The following is a 22,130-nucleotide window of genomic DNA, read 5'->3' on the forward strand; positions in this document are numbered from 1 at the left end:
TGAGGGCTGTGAGGGGTTGTCATCCTCAAAGACACAATTTCCAGAACTTTCAACTACATTGAAAAAAAAAATGGCTGTCTCAAAATTTTGATTGGATGTGTTTAGGGAAATGGTGGGCGTGATAGGGGGGTTGCCTACCATCCAATCACTTTCGACTATTAAAAAGGGCACTAGCCGTTTCAATTTTGGATCGAATGATTCCTTTTTGAAGTTTCAACGACAACCCTTTCTATATAAAAAAACGTATATTACCCAAGGGCAAAACTTAAACCCCTTGCCCTGAGGGCTCTGGGGGAGTGTCATCCTCAAAAACACAATTTCCCGACTTTTTAACTAGGTCGAGCAAAATGAATATTTCAAAATTTTGATTGGATGTGTTTGGGGTAATAGTGGGTGTGAGAGGGGTGTTAGTTATCCTCCAATCCCTTTCGACTATTCAAAAGGGCACAAGCCCTTCTAATTTCCAATCTATTGAGCCCTTTTTGAAGTTTGTACAACATCACTATCTATAAAAACCTTTTATGCCCCCAGGGCATAACTTACAACCTCTGCCTCGAGGGCTCTGAGGGGGTTATCATCCTCAGACCTAATTTCTAAATCTTGTCACTACATTGAACAAAATGGCTATCTAAAAATTTTGATTGGATGTGTTTGGGGAAAAATTGGGCGTGAGAGGGGGGTTAGTTGCCTTCAAATCACTTTCGACAATTAAAAAGGGCACTAGTCCTTTGAATTTCCAATCGAATGAGCACTTTTTTAAGTTTCTACGACAAAACTTTCAATAAAAATCTTATATACCCCCAAGGCATAACACAAACCTTACCCTGGGGGCTGTGGTGGGAGTGTCATCCTCTTAGATATACGAGTAATTTCCGGACCTTTCAACAAAATGGCCATCTCAAAATTTTGATTGGATGTGTTTGGGGAAAAGGTGGGCGTGAGACGGGGGTTAGTTGCCCTCAAATCTTTTTCGACTATTAAATAGGGTACTAGTCCATTGAATTTCCAATTGAATGAGCCCTTTTTCAAGTTTCTACAACAAAAATTTTAATAAAAACCTAATATGCCCGCAAGGCATAACACAACCCTTACCCTGAGGGCTGTGGGGGCAATGTCATCCTCTTAGATATACGAGTAATTTCCGGACCTTCAACTACATTGAACAAAATGGCTATCTCAAAATTGTGATTGGATGTGTTTGGGGAAAAGGTGGGCGTGAGAGGGAGGTTAGTTGCTCTCCAATCACTTTCGACTATTAAAAAGGGCACTAGCCATTTCAATTTCCAATCGAATGAGCCCTTTTTGAAGTTTCTACGACAACGCTTTCTATAAGAACCTTATATTCCCCCAGGGCATAACTCGCAAACCTTTCCCTGATGGCTCTGGGGGGGTTGTCATCCTCAAAGACCTAATTTCCAGAACTTTCAACTGTGTTGAATAAAATGGCTATCTAAAAATTGTAATTTTATGTGCTTGGGGAATAGGTGGGCGTGAGAGGGGGGTAGTTACCCTCCAATCATTTCCGACTATTAAAAAGGGCACTAGCCTTTTGAATTTCCAATTTAATGAGCCCTTTTTGAAGTTTTTACGACAAAGCTTTCTATAAAATCCTTATATGCCCCCAGGGCATAACTTACAACCCTTGCCCTGATGGCTCAGGGGGAATGTCCTCCTCAAAACCATAATTTCTGTCTGGAAATCAACTACGCTGAACAAAATAGCTATTTCAAAATTAAATTGGGTGTGTTGCCTTCCAATCACTTTTGACTATTAAAAAGGGCACAAGCCACTTCAATCGAGCCCTTTTCGAAGTTTCCATGACAACTTTTTCGATACGAAGTGCCCTGGTCTAAGACCAAGAACCAAAAATAAATAATACATTGTGCCCACATCGTTCTTTACTTAGGCTGTGCATTTGCTCTGCCTATGACAATGCAGAATTTGGTTTATTAACTGTATTATTATTTATGGAATTTTGTGTAGTTATTGATGGGTTCCGACTTCTCGATCGATATTGCAATTCCGCCGAAATGAAATATTATATCAGTTGTATCGTGGAAGATTTTTGCAAACTATTGATGTTATTTTGACAGAATAGCAAATTTAAATTTGCACTTCTGTGTTTTTTGATAAACTACCCAGAAAGAACTTTTTTTCTGACTCGTAAGAACTGAAATACCTCTTTCTCAGAACTATTGTCTCAGTCGCATTAGTTCATGTTCATGAATAAACGCAAACTTAATATACTCAAAGCAAAGCAGTACATTCGTCGAACAAGCAGCTATCCACTTTTTGCGAATGTACCCAGAAAACCACTCATTTCAAATAAAAATTGGAATGAAATTTGCCAGAAAAAGAAAGAAGGATAAAATCCAGTGGATGAAGAAAAATTGTTTTATGTGACTAAGAATTTGTTGACTGTTTTTTTTTTTTTTTTTTTTTTTTTTTTTTTTTTTTTTTTGCTTCTATGATCCTTGACATGGATACAGTGAAGTCAGCCATAGTTCATGACTAGTTAATTGGACTTCTAATATTTCTTTCAAGACATTTGAACAAATTGGGGGCACAATTCTATCTAAAAATTTGATGAAGTCAACTATAGTTCAGTTAAGTCCATCCAATGAAAATTAACACATGCAAATTTCTAGCAATGCATTCCTTTAGCTATAAAAAGAAAGAAAAACATTGTCTAACTCATTATGTAGAGATTCATTTAAGCAGAGAGCCCTCCTGACTTTATTTTATAAACAGTTGAAAAATTTAAGGGCAATATGTAAATAACTTCTTAGACCATTTTTTCGTTAGGGCAATTTGTTTAATGATTGGAGGATAACTTATAATTAATTCTATGTTTAATGATCAGAGGATAACTTATAAATAATTCTAAATGACGTAAGAGTGATCAGAACAGAGAGAGGCGCATGTGGCGGGATCCGTGCGTGCCAAATTTTAATTTACCGTCTTCTTAGCAAATAACCCTCTTTTTGTGCCTCGATTTGTCTTCTTTTGAGGCGTCGGTATTTAGTAACCCTGATCTGTATGCCTTCATCCCTATAAAAGGCAAAAAACTATGCAGATTTTCGGTCCATTGAGTTCCTTCTACCTATCCATCCAAAGTTCTATAGTACAACTATCGTCAAAACTTAAAATGTAAACTTAAAATGTACTTAAAATGTAAATAGCAAACCAAAATCTTAATATTTTTGTAGGAAAATCAAAAGAAACCTTACATATATTCCTTTTATGAGCAGAAAAAAGAAATTGTTTATCCAAAACGAACAGCCATTGATTTAGAAAAAAAAACTTTCCGAAAAAGTTTTTTTTAAGAAAAGTAATGAGCTAAGTTTATCCAAAGATAACGAGAAACAGCCAAATCACAATTCTAACTTTAAAAAAATAGAAAGTACTATCAATGAAGAAATGAAGCCTAAAATGAATAGAAATTAAAATGAACAATCCAGTCAAAATAAACAAAAGTTACCCTAAGATTTGTTTGGAGACCCATTTGTTTTTTCTCTTTTTTACCTTTTCTTAAAAAAGTAAACTTGTTACTTTGGTCAATATATTGGCGCCCTTGTGACATTGCCCCCCTCCTTCCAAGAATTTGCTGTAGATCCACCTTTGACCTGAAAGTTTTTTTTTGGAAAGTTTTTTTTAATTATTTATAAAATAATTATTTTAAATATTTATATCCATTATGAAGTCTGTTCATTCTGCTTGTCATCTATTCATTAATAGTTATTTCTGTTCATTTTAAATTTGAATTATGGTTTGAGTTTATATCCGGTCGTTTTTAGGTAAATGAATCTAACTCCATCCTTTTTTTTGAAAATTTTTTTGGAAAGTTTTTTTTAATTAGTTATAAAAGTCCGAATATCTTTGCCAAATTTCAAACCTATTTTTTCGAAAAGGGTTGTGTTTGTAGTAGCAGTAACTCTGCGTATTTTTATAGTCTGAAAGAATCAAGGCACCGCTTTATTTTATTTTTTTTTAAGGCACAGAGGTACACGGGCGAATGGGTTCTCAGAACCCGTGTTCAGCCACGCTATTCTGGTGCGTTACAATTTTGAAAAACCCGTATCCAACACGCTTTGAATGCTTGAGCTTGGGATGCCAAATGGACACTTTTAGTTGCTTTTGGACACTTTTTCACTCTGAGGAACACCGGGACACTATTGGATCAAAAAAGGACATTTTTCCAAATCAAAACCAAATGTCTTTATTTTCTTCTTCTTTTTTTTATAAATACGACTGCTTTTAATTTATTTTTTACTTTTAAGCTTTGGTAACGGCTTGGGGATTTTTCTTAGATGTTTTTGCGCCCTGCGCGAACACCATTTATCAACCGAATAGGAATAGGACCTAAAGTCTTAACCAATGTGGTATTCTAGAACTATCGAATCCATCTTTTTCTTCCATCTTACGTTTAACGTTTGTCATCAAGTCGGTCAACTTCAAGGACCCACCTACTGCTAGTGGCAAAGTCACCAAGGCCGCTGAGAAGGCTGGAAACAAGAAGTGAATGGTCATTCCCTGCTGGCACGTTCCGCGTAAATCCTTGTGGCATGTAGCCGTGTGCATATGGCTATTATTACACTGCTGTCATAGAAAGAAAGGAGTTTCACAGAAAAGCTGTGTTGCGGCTCAATTTTATTTATAGCCGCTAGCGAATGTTTCTGTTTTATATTCTATACTTTAAGCTGTGATTTTTTGTCAAACGCTTTTGGCCAGTTTCTATCGAGTATAACTCAAGCGAATTTATTTCAATCGGCCTTGTCTTTTCACTTTTAACCCTGTATATTGGCTAATTTTTTAGAGGGGCACCATAAAAGTGAACATTTTTGGCTGATTTGGACTTTTGTTCCTAAAAGTTTGGCAACCCTAGTTTGAGGGAATTTCAAATTGTGGCTAGCACATGAAAAATACTGAAGCATATTTTGTTTTTTATGTTCTTTCAATTTTTCATGTGGCTAATGCCACAAATCAGTTGATTTTAATATCTTTTGATGGATTTCGACATGATTACCTTGAGAAAACCAATCTGGCTAATATTGAAGGCATTGCTGACAATGGAGTTAAAGCACCTTACATTATTAACACCTTTGCAACAAAGACACTGGTGAATCATTTTACGTCTGTAACAGGTGTTTCTGCTGAAACTCACGGAATTATGAATAATGTTTTCTATGATAAAATATTGAAAAGGGACCTCAGTGCAAAGGATGCTTCATTTTGGCAATGGGGAATTCAAACTATAACACCAATTTGGGTAGGTACTCAAATAAGAGATTTCACTTTATAAGAGGTGCTTTACACTGAGGGAAAATGGTTTCTAGTAGTCTTGGTGTAGCCTAATATTCTTTTCTGAATACAACAGTAGGCTATAGAAGGGGTAGCCTATCATTTGTATCCCCACTCAACATTCTTTCCATATATAATATTGACTACTATGACAATTATGTGTAAGCCAAATCTTGGTGCGAAATTCCTTGGTAACAGTGAGCACTAGTGGCTGTAGAAAAGCAAACATGCTAATGAAATTGGCACCAATATTGGCCTATCCTTTTTATGCTAATTCTAGTTATCAGATTTGTGACAGTGCAATCCCCATTCCCATCAAATGGTCTAAGATATAGCCCTAAATAGTATATTTTCTTATACATAGCCTATATGACACAATGCAAGTGTAGACTCAATCATCTCTCACTAGAGCCAGCCCAGTGGGAGTAATTTGTCCTAATAAATCCAATATGTGATCTCTGATTTGACAAGCAAGTGAAATGATAGAAACACACGTGTATTATCTGTGATTTACAGAACTAAAATAAATAAATGAGATTTAGAATTTTAGAATCAGAAGACAATCAGCTTTTTATTAATATGTGCATAATACTGAAACACTAAAAGGATATACATTAAAATAGGATAATTGGTATGTCCAAAAAGAGGTCTTTCTTGGTAAGTCAATAAACTAATAATTTTAAGTGAATAATCTTAAATAATTTTAAAAACACCCATGTTGTTGCATTGCTTGGATTTTTAGCTATTCATTGGCCTATACAAACCTTTTCAACTCTAATTTGATAACAAGATATGAGGTTTTAAGTTTTAAATAATTTTGCTCAATTGGATACTGGTCTTTTACCCTAGGCTATGGTAAAATTCTAGACAAGCTATTCTTTGCTGTCTTGGAAAGGGGTTGGGTTAGGAAAATGAAACTTTCAGTAATGAATCCAGGGCCATAAAAAATACTCAATGAAGGTGTCTTCAAGCTTCTACATTAACCCTATTCTGATTTCTAAGTCTTGGAAATTTGCCTTGGCAGGTTTCAGTTCCTGTTTTGCTGGATTTTGTTTTGAAAATGCACTTCCTGTTATTTGAGCAGAATTTTAAGCCATATCAATAGGTTTTTTTTTCTAAATTTAGGAAATGTATTTGTAGATCTTTGAAACTTCATAAATTGATATTGAGGAGATGTATGAAGCTGAAAATACATTTCTTGTGCTTCATTCAAGCAGAAGATCTATTTTCCAAGGTTTTATTTTTATAGCCCACAAATTTTAAAGGTCATCATAGGTCAGTGCCCTCTAAAGGGAGAAGGAGTGAAGTTAGATACATTGAAGCACCTTCTTTAGTCTGTTGATCCAATCCTGAAATTTTCACTTTCTTATCATAACCCCTTTCCAAGATAGCCAAAAGTAGCTTGTCTAGAAGTTTACCTTATATATTCAAAGATTCATAACTAAGGTGGACAAGGAGACAAGGTGAACACATTAATTGATGCCTGTTTTTATGATCTTTCCAAAAATATTAATTTTTTTACTCACAAATTCTCCCCCTCTCTCTGTGGTTGCATAAATAGCCCTTTTACTTGTTTTCATATTCACACATCATCTGTATACATATTAATTGTTACCCAAAAGGTTTGAAATTCTTTCATTGTCAGATATAGGTTTAATGCTTTTGGCAGGTCAAAAAAAACACAAAGATAAGTTAGATAAGATGTTTATATCAAAAATTGCTATCACAAGCCCCGAATAATATTGAAAGCAATAATGTTTTGGTGTCAATTAATAAAAAACAGAACAAACCAAAGACCTAAAATGCAACAAAAACTAAACGAATGTCAAAATGAAAATCTATTCATTAATCAATGTTCAAACTGAGATGAGTCATAAAGTGTTACAAAGATAAAAACAGGTAAAAGTTGATAAAACAAAAATAGATAAACACAAATACAAAAAATATATTCAAAGAGATATTTAAAAAAGAAGAGAAAAAACAAGCTAACAAATAAAGAATATTGGCAGCATCTGTACCAAATAACAAAAAAGGGAAACTATCTAGATGTTTGGTTTATTTTTTTTAAATGTAGAGTACAATGGTTTTATCATATCTGGTTGTATGGCACCAAACAGGGGACAAGGTATGAACAAGCTGGGAAACAGGCTAAGGAGAGAGGAATTTGGATAGGTAGTATCTTTTTGGAACAATATGTTCCATGTGAGGGTTTGTTGTTGCATTTTAGAAAAAATGGTAGCACAACATCCCTTTCCTGTACTGAGGCATTTCTAATGCAGTCTTTTTTAGAAGGAGAGACTTATTTGACTATACCATTTTTTGAAAATTATTTGCAGGGCTCTTTTTTGGATAGAATAAATTGTATCTGCCTCTTTTTTGGAAATGCCAGGGTGCCCAACTGGAGAAACATATTTGAGATGAGGGTGGGCAAAGTAATTATAAATCCTTAAGGAATAAGAAGAGGGGATGCAAAATTCACCTAAAAGCTGAAGGATAGAAATGGATGCATTAGCTTTATGGATGAAATTTTTAACATAGATACCCCACTTTAAGTTAACAGGAATTATGATGTCAAGTCATTTAAAGGAGGACACAGAGATTTCAGGAGGGAAAGGATTAAGAAAAGGGGGGGGGGTAAAGGTATATATTAACAGAGTATTCAGATAGCCAAGAAACAAACTTATCTTTATAATCGATAATTTCATCCTTGACCCAAGTATGATATTCATTTCCATTGTGAATTTAATTTTAAGCCCTTTACAGACCCTCAAAGATTATACCTTTTTCTGTTATTTTAGGTACAGCTTATATATCTGTATTCACAAACTTACCTCTATAAACAGAATTTCATTCTGAATCCAAATATGACATTTGTTTTCATTGCACATTCAGTTTTAATTTAACCTTTCTAACCTTACCCAAATATAGAGCTTGTATTATATATATCCCATGCATTTATTGATTCTCAATTTTATTAAGGTCAATTCAAATTGTGGGTAAACTGGTTTTGACAAGGTTTATGCTATCACAGGTATATGAGCTGTATCTAAAATAAGAGAAATTGTATCATCTTTGAGGGTCTGTAAAAGGCTTAAACTTAAATTTCAACATAAATGAGTGTCATTTCTGGATTTGGGATCAAATTCTGATTGTAGAGGTAAGTTTGTTTCTGGCTATCTGAATATTTTGTTAATATATACCTTCACCAAATGGGGTAGGAACTAAGGAAACAAATTGGTATTATCACAAATTTAGAAAAGTTTACTCTCATGTCCAAGTATGAGCTATCTTGTGCAATGTCCTTGAGCATGCTCATAGGGTCACTCAATAAAGTTCTATAGGAAATTTCAATGATTATGAAGTCATCAATATATATCATTTTGTCTACAAATTCCTTAAGCAGGCTGTTAACTCATGACTGAGAAAAGGAGGGGCATAGGAGAGTACCTTGGGGTACTCCATTGTGGACAGGAAGAGGATTATAATAATGATTCTGATATTTAACTACTTTTGGTCTATCTACTAGGAAAGAGGCTATCAATTTTACCAGGGAAGAATTAAAATTAAATTCAGTGACAAGTTTGTCTACTAATATGTTGTGATTGACAAGATTAAATGCTTTTTGGAGGTCAATGGAAATTAAAGTGTCAGTTTTTTCAAGATTTTTTCCAATGGTAATCACAAGATGATCAAGTTAATGGGATGTTAAATTGGATTTGAGGTTCCCAATTTCCTTCAGGTCAGTAAAAGCTTGGTTTTGTTCTCTAAGCCTGTCAGCAAGGAATATTTCATTCAGTTCAACAATATAAGAGTGAGAGAAATAGGGTAAAAACCTTCAAAACCCAGCTTTCCAATTTCTTTAAGAGTATTATGAAACCCTGCTTCCACTTTTGTGGAAATTGCCCAGAACTGGTAATATCATTGAAAAGGATAGACTGGGGTGCTGAAAGGAAACAATTGAAATTATTAACAAGGGGAAAAAGTATAGCCTGTCCAGAGGGCAGACACTTGTTTTTCTTAGTCTCCCAATCCCTCTTTTGATCTCCAAAGTAAACAAAGTATTATCAAATATTGTCAGTACTAAAGTATGTGTCAATCACAAAAAAACAAAAGATAAGAAAACAAAATTGAGAAGATAACTGCTTCCCTTCTTCAGCAATATTAGACAAGTTAGATTTTGGGCAAGTTGCTGACCTTTTTTGATTTGGGTTTATTGTTTTTAATTCATTATTGTTTTTATTTTACCTCTCATTTTCTTCTGTGTTGTTAGCTCTTTAACTTTTCCGAGTTAGATTTTTGTCTTGTTTTGATTTCCACATGGTTTGCTTTTGTCCTTTATTATATGTTTTTTCTGGTCTAAATGGTTTGCATTTTTGCTCATAGAATTTGCACTTGATTTTTTGAGAATTTCTGCAAAATCTCTGAAGAAGGGAAGCAGTTGTCTTCTCAAAATATCCATTGTGTTGCATCCAGTATTTTTGTTGGCTTTATAAATCCCCATCCTTGCTTTTATTCTCTTGTTTTTTTGTTATGGCAGACTGATGTGATGTATAAAATGATCTAAGGTTGTTAATTGTTAAGTATGTGAATTTCACTGCTTTTAATCAGTGTCCGTTGAATTGGCCTATATGACCTGGAAAGAATTGATTTATAATTGTTGGTATGATGTTAACCACTTTTCTTAACCCATGTCTTGTGCCAAAAATAAGGAGTTAGGTGTCACTCTAGGGCTCATTAATGTGCTTTGAATTGGATTTGCAAGTGAAGTAATTATTTTATTTAGATAGAGCATAAAAAAGGCATTTAGTAGCAGGCTCATCTTGTCCCTACCTCAGTTATGGAATCTTAAATATATATATTTACCTTTTCCCATGTTGTTTTTCATCTTGTGGTGTGTTGTTTGTTTTTTGTTAATAGGTAATTGTATTCTAGACCTGTAAAAAATATAAGGCCTGTGTCATTGCAATAGGATTGAGTTAGATAAATTACTATTTACAAATATAAATAAAAATGGAAGGAAATAAGATAATCATATTAATACAAACATGTCACATATTAAGTAAGAATTTTATTGTTTTTATTTTTTTTTTTTTTTTTTTTTTTTTTAGTTTTGTATATGTCCTAGGACTATTTCTGGGACCACAAGGAGTGCATTGGGGTATGTCATTACAAATGGGAATGTGATATTTTGAAAAATCATAAAATAAGGAATCTAATAGACTACTTATATTATATTAGCATGTTTCCTTCTGTGAAGCTGCTAATATCCATTTTATAACAATTACTTTTCTAAACCAAAGACTTTAATAAACAAAAGAGTTAAACCATTTGATTAGTCATCTAACACTTGTTTGACATATTAATTTAAACAAATAGATGAAAATTTAAAAGGCAGTGTGATCAAAGAAATTATTTTTCATAGATAAAGTAATGTACTAGGTACCAGGCAGTAAAAACATATTTTTTACTTTAAATAAAAGCTGGATAACTTTTAGTCCATTAAAATTCAACAAGTATAATAGCCTATATATCATTTCAAAATTCAAAAATTTAATATTGAAATCCCTAATGTAAATTTCAGTGGCCTGAAAGTAGATGTCAATAGCTTGCCAGAAGTCCAGACTCCTAAAACTTGCATTTCTGTTTTTGTTTAATAGTAGTGTTTGCCATTAATTTTGTTGACAATAATGTATGTTCAGTTCCAGTTTGAAGGAGATAGTGTAATAACAAAAGAGTGCACTTTCTAGATATAATGATTTTTGCCATGAGAGTTGCACCCCACCTCTCAAATGGGGCCAGATAAAGCCCTAGATTATACATAAAAATTCTGAAGAAAACACTGTAATAACAAAACTCTTACTTCATGAAATGCAGAAATACAAAAGATCCCTTTGAATTTAATCCATGTTTTTCAATTGTTCTCTTTTTGTATGTTTCCATATTAAAAAATATTTGTAGTCAGAGTTTCACAAATAACTAAGTAGACTATTCCAAAGGTTCAATAGCTTTCAAGAAAATCTGAGAAAATTCTTGGAAATTTTAAACAACATTTTTATTTTTGAATTAAGAGGAATAGGCCTACATACTTTCAAAATACAGAAACATGTAGGCTAGAGATGAACAGTGGGAAGCTTGAATTGCTTTGGGTAGTTTTAAAAAATTGAGGTAACCCTGAAAATACAGTTTGAATATGCTACATCAAACAGTTTGTGGTAACAAACTGTAAGTAAGGAGCGACCCAGCTCAATGGTAACCGAAACTCTAAAAAACGGAATTTTGATACCAATAGATACATCAGAAGAATTAGATTTTTATGTTGATTTCAAATATATAATTTTCATCAAGTTTAGTGTTACCTATCAAAATTTACGCGCCTGAGAAAATTTGGCTGATTTTCAAAAAAAGGGGGAAAGACCCCCTAAAAGTTATAGAACCTTGATGAAAATCACACCATCATATTCAGCGTATCAGGGAACCCTACTGTAGAGGTTTCAAGCTCTTATCTACAAAAATGTGGAATTTTGCATTTTTTGCCAGAAGAAAGATCATGGGTGTTTATTTGTTTGTTTGTTTTTTTGTTTTTTTTTCTCCCAGGGGTGATCGTATCGACCCAGTGGTCCTAGAATATCGTGGGAGGGCTCGTTGGAATGGAAATTAAAAGTTCTAGTGCCCTTTTTAGGTGACTAAAAAAAATGGAGGGCAACTAGGCCCCCTCCCATGCTCATTTTTTCCCCAAAGTCACCTGATCAAAATTTTGAGATAGCCATTTTGTTCAGCATGTTCGAAAATATTATAAGTATGTCTTTTAGGATGACTTAATACCCCGAAGTTCCCAAGGGGAGGGCTGAAAGTTATGAACTTTACCCAATGTTAACATATAGTATTGGTTATTGGGAAGTATACAGACGTTATCAGGGGAGGTTTTTCTGGTAGTGGGGGGGGTCGGTCGGGGGTTATGTGGGAGGATCTTTCCATGAAGGAAGTTTTCATGGGGGAAGGGACATTGCTATGAAGGGGACGCCGGACTTCCCAGCATTATTTAAAAAAAGATCAGAAATTAAATTAAAAAAAACAAGTTTTTTTCAACTGAAAGTAAGAAGCAACATTAGAACTTAAAATGAACAGAAATTATGACCTATAGGAGGGGGTTCTCCCCCAAGTCAATACCTCGCTCTTTACGCTACAGTTTTTTTAGTGCTTTCAAAAGAGCTATCTATTCTAATTAAACGGCCTTTGTGATTCAGGGGTTTTTGAATTAAAAATTTTTTTTAACTTTTAACGTAAAGAGCGCGGTATTGACTAAGGGGAGAACCCCATCATATACGTAATAACATATACGTAATAAAAAAACAATAAATAAAACAAGCAATACGACTCAATAGTAATCGAAACTTTTAAAAACGGAACTTTGATGTCAATAAATGTATTAAAAGAATGGGCTTATAATGCAGATTCTAAATATATGATTTTTATTAAGTTTAGTATTACTCATCAAAGGCTACGAGCCTGAGAAAATTTCTCGAATTTTTTAAAGAGGGAGGAAACATCCCCTAAAAGTGAAAAAATTTTAATGAAAATCACACAGGCAGATTCGGCGTATCAGAAAACCCTATAACATAGGTTTCAAGCTCATATCTGCAAAAATCTGCAACTTTTTATTTTTTGCCAGAAGAAAAATATACGAATATAGAAATTCGTTACGTAAGTTAATTTGTAAATTACGTCAGAACCAAATTTAGAGACAGCCATTTAGCAAAAGAAAGGTAAAATTTTTATGCAAATTTTGTTTAATTATTCAATGATGGCGAGCCAAAACAAAAGATGCATTAACTAAAAAACGATCAGAAATTAAATTAAAAAAAAACAAGTTTTTTAAACTGAAAGTAAGGAGCGACATTAAAACTTAAAACGAACAGAAATTATTCTGTATATGAAAGGGACTGTCCCCTCCTCAACGCTTCGCTCTTTACGCTAAAGTTTGACTCTGTCTCACAACTTTTATTTAAAAAAAAAAAATGAAAAAACTTTAGAGTAAAGAGCGAGGCGTTGAGGAGGGGACAGCCCCTTTCATATACGGAATAATTTTCTGTTCGTTTTAAGTTTTAATGTCGCTCCTTACTTTCAGTTTAAAAAACTTGTTTTTTAATTTAATATTATAAAGGAATGAATCTATTATCTACTGTTTTGTGTAACCGAGCTTTCGTATATGCCCTATGACTATATCTGGCCTTATCAGATGAGGGGGAAAGGTTTCCATTGTCATGGCAAAAACTTTATATTTATAAACACTGTTCTTGGGAAACAGTATAAAGTAAGAAATATGTTATTTAGGCTTTGGTACAATTGAATAACTGAAGTTTTGTTGTATAAATTAAATAAATAAAAGCAAGTTTTTTTTACTGAAAGTAAGGAGCAACATTAAAACTTAAAACGAGCATAAATTATTCCGTATATGAAAGGGGCTGCCCCATCCTCAATGGCTGACTCTTTACGCTAAAGTTTGACTCTTTGTCACAACTCTACTTTTTGAAACAATAAAAACTGTAGCGTAAAGAGCGTGGCGTTAAGGAGGGGATAGCCCCTTTCATATGCGGAATAATTTCAGCTCGTTTCAAGTTTTAATGTCACTCCTTTCTTTCAGTTATAAAAAACTTGCTTTTTTAAAATTTAATCTCGGAACGTTTTTCAGCTAATGCAGGTTCAAATTTGGCTCACCATACATGAAAAAAAAAAAAAAATTGCCTATTAATTTTGGCAAATTTATTCCATATATGAAGGATTGCCTCCTCCTCAATACCTTGCTCTGTACGCTATAGCTGTTAGCACTTTTAAAAAAGCTTCTTATTCTAATTAAACGGCCCCCGTGTTTCATTAGACGCTCTTAAAAATTGGGACAAATGATCACACTTTAGAGTAAAGAGCAAGGTATTGAGGAGGGGGCAACCCTTCATATATCGAATAATTTCTGTTCGTTTTTCAAATAATGTAAAGTAAAGCTGGCTCACCCTCTATGAAATATAATATACCTCTCCCCATCACGAAAAACTCCTCCGTGGAAATTCCATCCAATGTAAAGTTCACCCCCCTCCTTGTCACATTCCCTCCAGACAGTCAAATCCTCGCTGAGAATCCCCCTTTCATGTAATATTGATTGCGCACTATTCAGCCTGAAAAATTCTTCTTAGCATTGTTTCATTTGAATAAGACTTCAATCTCTAATTGGTTTCTCAGTTACTCCAGAAATGTCCCCTTCCGTGGAAATTATTTCCGAGAAATCAAAACACGCGGAAAAAAGCCCCTGTATAATTCCTCCGGAACATCTTCACATCAAAAACTTGGCAAAGAGAATGTGAGACAATTAAAAAGAATTTCGTATAGTAATTCTCTCATATCCCCCCAGTGTAACATTTCCCCTGGAATACTCACCCCCCCTCCAGAAATTTCCCTCCCCATGGTAGATTCTCCCTATAGAAATCCACCCAAGCACCCCCCCCCCAAAAAAAAAAAATTGTTTGTATACTTCCCAATAACAAATACTATGCGTAACAATGGGCAAATTTCCTAACTTACAGGCCTCTCCCCACGGACTGCGGGGGACCGTTTTACCCTAAAGACATAAATATTTGATCTTTCAACTATACTGAACAAAATGGCTATCTCAAAATTTTGATCAGATAATTTTCGGGAAAAATGGGTGTAGTAGGCGCCCAGTTGTCCTCCAACCTTTTTGATCACTTAAAAAGGGCACTGTAACTTTTAATTTCCGTTAAAATGCACCCTCTCCCGATCTTCTAGGACCATTATTTCGATACAAACACCCCTGAAAAAAAAAACAAAAAAAAAACACGCATCCGTGATCTGTCTTCTGGCAAAAATAGCAAAATTCCACATTTTTACAGATAGGAGTTTGAAACTTCTACATCAGGTTTCTATGGTACACTGAATCTGATGGTGTGATTTTCATTAAAATTCCTTTAATTTTAAGAGGTATTTTCACCCTGTTTCAAAAATCAGGCAAATTTTCTCAGGATCGTAACTTTTGATGGGTAACACTAAACTTAATTAATTTTATGTATTTAGAATCAGCATAATAATTTGATTCTTTTGATGTATCTATTGATATTAAAATTCCGTCTGTTAGAGTTTTGGTTACGATTGAGCCAAGTTGCTCCTTAATTACAGTTTGTTACCACAAACTGTTTGACTGAAGTTTTAACTGAAGCATGCACATGTTGTTTAACTGAAGTATATAATTAATGATGAAGTATATAAAACTGAAGTATATGAGCATTTTGTTGTTTTAACTGAAGCTTTTTTTAATGCATTGACAAACATTAGAATTGTATAGGCTCAAAAAGTACCACATTATTTGTACATAGCACCATTTACGAAAATGTTTACTAAAACTGATAAGCCTGGATTTTGTTCAGTTTTCTTCTGTTTTGCAAAATATCTCCTACATTTCCCCCCGTGGACTCGCAACTCTTATCTTGTTGGAAAATTCAGCTTAGCTACCCTGTTATATCAAACAGTTTGTGGGAACAAACTGCAAGAAAGGAGCAATGCAGTAAACTAAAGCTACCTCAATTGTAACCTAAACTCTAAAAAACAGAATTCCAGTACCATTAGATATATCAAAAGTTACGAGCCTTCGAAAATTTGCCTGATCTTCAAAAAAGAGGGAACACCCCCTAAAAGTAAAAGAATCTTAATGGCAGTCACACCATCAGATTCAGCGTACCCTACTGTAGAGGTTTCAAGCTCTTGTCTATGAAAAGGTGGAATTTTATTTTATTTTTATTTTTTTTGCCGGAAAAAAGATCACAAGTGCTTGTTTATTTGTTTGTTTGTTTTTTTTTCCAAAGTTTAACTTTTGTCCCAATTCTTTAAGAACGACTCCTGAAACACAAGGGTCGTTTAATTAGGACATTAAGAAGCTTTTTAAAAAATAATAAAACACTTTAGTGTGAAGAGCAAGGTGTTCAGGTGGGGGCAACCCCCCCCCCCCCACTGTACGTAATAATTTCTGTTCGTTTTAAGTTTTAGTGTTGCTCCTTAATTTCAGTTGAAAAAACTTGTTTCTTTTTTTTTATCTGTAGAAAAATAAGTCTGTATATAATGCGCGTGTTTCGACCATCCTCGGTCTTCGGTGTTTCGACCATCCTCGGGTATCCTCGGTCTTCGGTGTATCACAGGGATTTATAGAAAAATTTGATGAATTTTTTATGCTCCCTCTTTCTTTCTTTTTTATGGCCGGGTTTTAAAATAAATAATAGTAATAATGGAACATCAGAATAACATGTACAATATCCTAATTTAGTCGAAATGTCAAAGATTTCAAACATAAGTCCAGTTTCTACTGCCTCAACTATTACTAAAAATTTTCTGTTAGATCACAAACACTTCATCATTAACTAACAAAAATGTTTTACTAGTAATTTGTAAAAACATGCTAGTTAGGTAAAAAATTCAAAATAAGACCTTCAATTGTCAATAGAGATTAAAAACGACATTTCAGACTCCAAAATATGCATGACACTTTCCACAGTTATTCCTTAAATAATGGAATTTGCAAGCTTTAATTTTACCGTTTGAATTTTTCTCTTGAAATCAATCAACGATATCCTTGTCAGTGTATCCAATTGTTGAAGAATTTCATTGACAATTACTAGTAACAGTTGTCTTTTATCTGGCTGAAACACAATTTTTTGGGTAAATTGGTTATAATGGTTTTTGTTAGGAAGGCTGGAAAAAGGCCTGCTTTAGAAAGCCAATATGGTCACCAACCACTGAGGAAAAGCGAGCAGATTTTTTTTCTTGCGTTTTCGAATATTGCCCTCCATAACTCCGAGGCAGATTTCTTTTCCCTGGCTAATTCTCCCTCCCTCCCTCCTTTTTTTTTTTTACCTCGTTTCTCTTTCTCTGGCTCAACAAAAATCCTGTTTTTATCCCAATAAATTTTCTACAGAAAGATTTAGAAGAAATTGTACCCCATATATAGTAGAGTACCGGGAGCACGGCGGTTTTGCCGCCGGGCCCTGGCCCTCAGCACGCGGCAGGCTTCTATATATGGATTCTCATTGTCACTTCTCTTCTAACTACAGACGTGAGCCTTTTCTTTTTGTCATGATGGCACCACAGGTTCGTTTCTTGACAATCTTTTTGAGATTTTGATTTTTTTTTTTCTAACCAGCTCTATTATATCTGTTTTTTTTCCTTTTGCTGTCTTTACTGACTCTTACATGCGAATTTGGCCAATCTGGCTTGCTGTATCCATTTTCAGTATATCTCTTATCCTACCTCAGAAACACTATATTTTACATACAAAACAAACTATGCATCTCTCAATACTACATGAGATTTAGCCAAGCAAGTCAAATTGCTGGATTAAGAATTTAATTTTGTTTTTAATCTCTTGATGAATTATGTTTTTAAATATATTATTTTTATAAGATGGGATTCACATGCCTGGCCTTGAAATTTTGTTTTGATTGTGTTTGCCTTGTGTACAGCCTCTCTTGTGGCATGGCTTCTGCTGGTTTTGAATAATGGGCAACAGTTTTTCATTTGAGTTTTTTTTTTTTTTTTTTTCTTATGTGTTGATTTAGTTGAGTTGCATTGATTTAGTTTTTCTTTCTCCCACATGAAAGATAGAGATTTAATTTGGATTACTTTGCTAATTGTTAGTAGTTCACTATAGGCTCGTTATTGGTTCGTTATAGCTCATAATAGGCTGTTGATGTAAAGTCTTCAAAAAAATTAATTAAAAAAAAAAACTTTCCGAAAAATAATTTTTTCAAAGAAAAGTAAAAGCCATTTTAAACTTAAGATCAGCAGATACAAATACCTTTTAAAATTCAAACTCAAAACGGCCAGAAATTAAAGAATAAATGAAACCCAAAACGAACAGAAATTAAATAAACAGTCATAGCAAAAACATACAACAAGTAATAATATAAATGAATAAATAGATCTTAAAGTGAGTAATGCTTAGATTTAATGTGAAAATCAAGCTTAAAACAAAAAAAAATATTTTCCTATTGAAGTATAAATGAAACTTAAAACGAACAGAAATTAAATAAACAATCAATGCAAACAAACATACAATAGATATTTATGTAAATGAATAAAATACATCTTAAACGAGCGAAACTTAAATTGAATTCAATTCAATTTATCATAACCTTTCAAAACAGAAAAGGGCGCCAGTGCCCTAAATGACAAAGTACATAAGAGAACCAAAAGAAAAAAGACAAGAAAACTTATACACTGAACAAAAATTAGTAGTTTTTACAATCATGATAATCACAGTCATAATCACAAATCATATATCATAATCACAAGATAAGACATAAATCAAAAGACATAAAAAAACTCATAAAAATAAAGAGGGCCAATCATGATTTAGTTTACTGGCGGAAGATTTAAAATCTTTTGCTCTTTTATCAATAATTGTCGAAGGGAAAATAATTGTCTAATTATTGGGATAATTGTCTTTTTTTCAAGATTTTGAATGGCAAGCTTAATAGTTTCCTTAATTGAATTTCCAATGGGCATTCCCAGGTAAATAAGGCTTTTAGAGAGAGGGATACAAGTTTCAGTAAGTTGGAGTAATTATCAGACTATCCTTTGAGGTTGAAACCGACAGCTACAGTTTTATCCACATTAAAACTTAAACCAATCTGCTGATATTCTAGTTTTAATTTCGAGAAAGTGCTCTCACAACCAGAGAAAGTGCGACTCAGATTTAGGATATCATCAGCATATGTAAGTAAGGAGACATCTAAACCCCCGTAAATACAGGTGGACCTAATAGAACTTTGAGCTGGAACGACTGAATTATTAAAAAGCGCGGGGGAAGTGAGACCTCCTTGTCTAACGCCTTTAGCACATTAAAAAGCTCTGAACCGCGAAAGGGCTTGTGGGTGTTAGTTGCTCTCCGGTCACTTTTGACTCTTAAAAAGGGCACTAGAACTCTCGATGTCCAATCGAATGAGCCCCTTTAGAAGTTTATACGACGACCCCTTCTATATGAAGTGCATCTGGGAAAAAAATGAATGGAGTGTGGGGGGCTAGCGGCCCTCCAATCACTTTTGACTCTTAAAAAGTGAATTAAAACTTTCAATTTCCAATCAAATGAGCCGTCTATGAAGTTTATACGAGCATCCCTTCCATAACAACCATATATACCCCCAGGGCATAACTTACAACGCCTACCTCCGGGCCCTGGGGGGTTGTGTCGACACCGGATTTTTTTGTTATCTGAACTTTGAACTATTTTTAACAAAATGTCTATATCACAATTTTTTTCTGATGCAGTTCGGGCTTGAAGGGGGGGGGGGGAGGTAGTTTCCCTCTGATCTCTTTTTGATCTTAAAAAGTGAACCAGAACTTTCAATTTCCAATCAAATGAGCCCTCTCCGAAGTTTATAAGAGCATCCCTTCCATAAGAACTTTGTATGCCCCTATAGCATTACTCATAACGCCTGCCTCCAGGCCCTGGGGGGTTGCGTCGACACAGGAATTTTTCTTATCTGACCTTTGAACTATTTTTAATGAAATGGCTATTATGAAAATTTTATAGGATGGACTTGGGGAAAAAAGGGTGTGTGTGTGGGGCGGGGGCGGGGGCTAGTTGCCCTTGGATATCTTTTGACTCTTAAAAATTGAACTAGAAATTTTAATTTTCAATCAAATGAGCCCACTCTGAAATTTATACGAGCATCCCTTTCATAAGAACCATATATGACCCCAGGACAACACTTACAACGCCTATCCCCAGTGCCTTGGGGGGAGTTTTTTTTATCTAATTTTTGAACAGTTTCCAAAAACACTGGCTGTCTCAAAATTTGCAGTTGATGGGTTTGGGGAAAAAGGGCGTGGACGGGCTAGTAGCCTTTAACTCTCTTGACTCTTAAAAATTGAACTTGAACTTTCAATTTCCAATCAAATGAGCAATCACTTTCGACTATTAAAAAGTGAACTAGCCATTTAAATTTCCAATCGAATGAGCCCTTTCTGAAGTTTCGACAACGACAACGCTTTCTATAAAAACCTTATATGCCCCCAGGGCATAACTTACAATCCTTGTCCTGAGGGCTGTGGGTGGGTTGTTATCCTCAAAGACCTAATTTCCTGAATTTTTAACTACGTTGAACAAAATGGCTATCTGAAAATTTTGATGGGATGTTTTTGGGGAAAAGGTTGGCGCGAGAGTGGGGTTAGTTGCCCTCCAATCACTTTGGACTATTAAAAAGGGCATTAGCCCTTTGAATTTCCAATCGAATGAGTCCTTTTTGAAGTTTCTACGACAAAGCTTTCTATAAAAACCTTATATGCCCCCAGGGCATAATTCACAACCCTTGCCCTGAGGGCTGTGGGAGAGTGCCCTCCTCAAAACATAATTTCTATCTGGAAATCAACTACGCTGAAAAAAATAGTATCTCAAAATTTTGATTGGGTGTGTTTGGGGAATTGGTGGGTGTCGAAGGGGTGTTAGTTGCCTTCCAATCACTTTTAACCGTTAAAAACGGCACTGGAACTCTCGATCTCCAATTAAATGAGCCCCCTTAGAAGTTCCTACGACGACCCATTCCATATAAAGTGCCTCTGGGAAAAAAAATTAATAAAACATTGGAGCCGTATCGCCTTTACTATAGGCAACGCTATAGCGTTGCCTCTGATAAAGTAGGGTATTTCGGTTGCGTCAGGCATTTATGCAGGAATTTACTTGGAAAATAACAGTAAAATAAGCACATTATGTGAAAGTTATAAGAGATAGTGGGCTAATGGTAAGGCCCACGAGATATTGAGGCACCCTCCGTGTTTAGAACTAGAATATTTCTAGTAAGCCCAAACATAATCAATTCTTTCTACGTTTTTTTAATCATAATCAATTCTTTCTACGTTTATTCTTCATACTCTTTTTTGCTTGGCTAAGGAATATCCCAACGGATGGAAATTTGTCAATGACCTTACAGTTGTCGAAACTTGCTATAAAAATTTAATGAGAGCTCCTGCGAGCATCCTCAATGTTATTGCGTGTTTTCCTAGAACTTGAACATGAGAGGAAACCCTTCTAAAACATGATAATGCCAGTTTTATTAAATCCCTGCTCCATTTTGTTAATCCTATCCCGCCTGAAATTTTTGTATCCTCCTTTAAATTAGTTGGTGTCACGATTTCTTCTAATTTTAAGTGGGCAATCCATGTTAAAAGTATCATCTGTAAACCTATGCATCTCTCTCCTTCTATAAGCTTCTAATTAAATTTGGCATTCTCCCTTCCCATTCAATAAGAATTTATACTTCCCTTGTCTGCCTTCATCTTGGACATGCTTGTCCAGTTTGGCATCCTGGTATTTCCAGGGAAGAGTCAGATAAACGTTGAATCTATCCAAAAAGAGCCCGGCAAATAACTTTCAATGATGGTCAAGTCCCATGCCCTCTACTTTAAAAAAGAAAAAGCTGGGTTACAAGTGTTTAACTACAGGAGAGGTTTGCTGTACCTCTATTTAAAAAAAAGTGCAATAACAAACCCCCACATGTAACACGTTTTTCAGAAAAGACACTTCCCTGCCAGATTCCGCCTTTCTCAGGCTGTTTCTCTACCTTGTAACTCCAGATATGAAAAACCTTTGTGCCCAACATTACAGAAAAAACAACAACAGAGCATCTCGCTAGTTTCCCTTCTTTTATTAATTGTACAGGTGCTGCCCATGTTTTGTCTTGTTTGCTTGTTTTTTCCCTTCCTTTTTTGATACCTCTTAAATTTTTGAAAAATTTACAGTTTTGTTTAAATGAGTTTTACCTATTTTATCTTTTTAATAT

General features: G+C 34.5%; 1 protein-coding gene across 2 annotated transcripts in view; it reads left to right on the forward strand.

Annotated features, from left to right (window-relative positions):
- Positions 1-4,902: 4,902 nt before the first annotated feature.
- The window catches only part of LOC148955112 (ectonucleotide pyrophosphatase/phosphodiesterase family member 5-like), a 38,263-nt gene continuing 21,035 nt past the window's right edge, over positions 4,903-22,130 (forward strand). For both annotated transcript variants that reach the window (XM_089100424.1, XM_089100432.1), the window contains exon 1: positions 4,903-5,269. In XM_089100424.1, the coding sequence (XP_088956550.1) occupies positions 4,916-5,269 (354 nt within the window). In that variant the 5' untranslated portion in view covers positions 4,903-4,915. The remainder of the gene's footprint in view (positions 5,270-22,130) is intronic.

This window comes from Artemia sp. Qi Xiang Cuo, chromosome 2, assembly GCF_049724085.1.
Source record: "Artemia sp. Qi Xiang Cuo chromosome 2, ASM4972408v1, whole genome shotgun sequence".
NCBI classification, from domain to species: Eukaryota; Metazoa; Arthropoda; class Branchiopoda; order Anostraca; family Artemiidae; genus Artemia; species Artemia sp. Qi Xiang Cuo.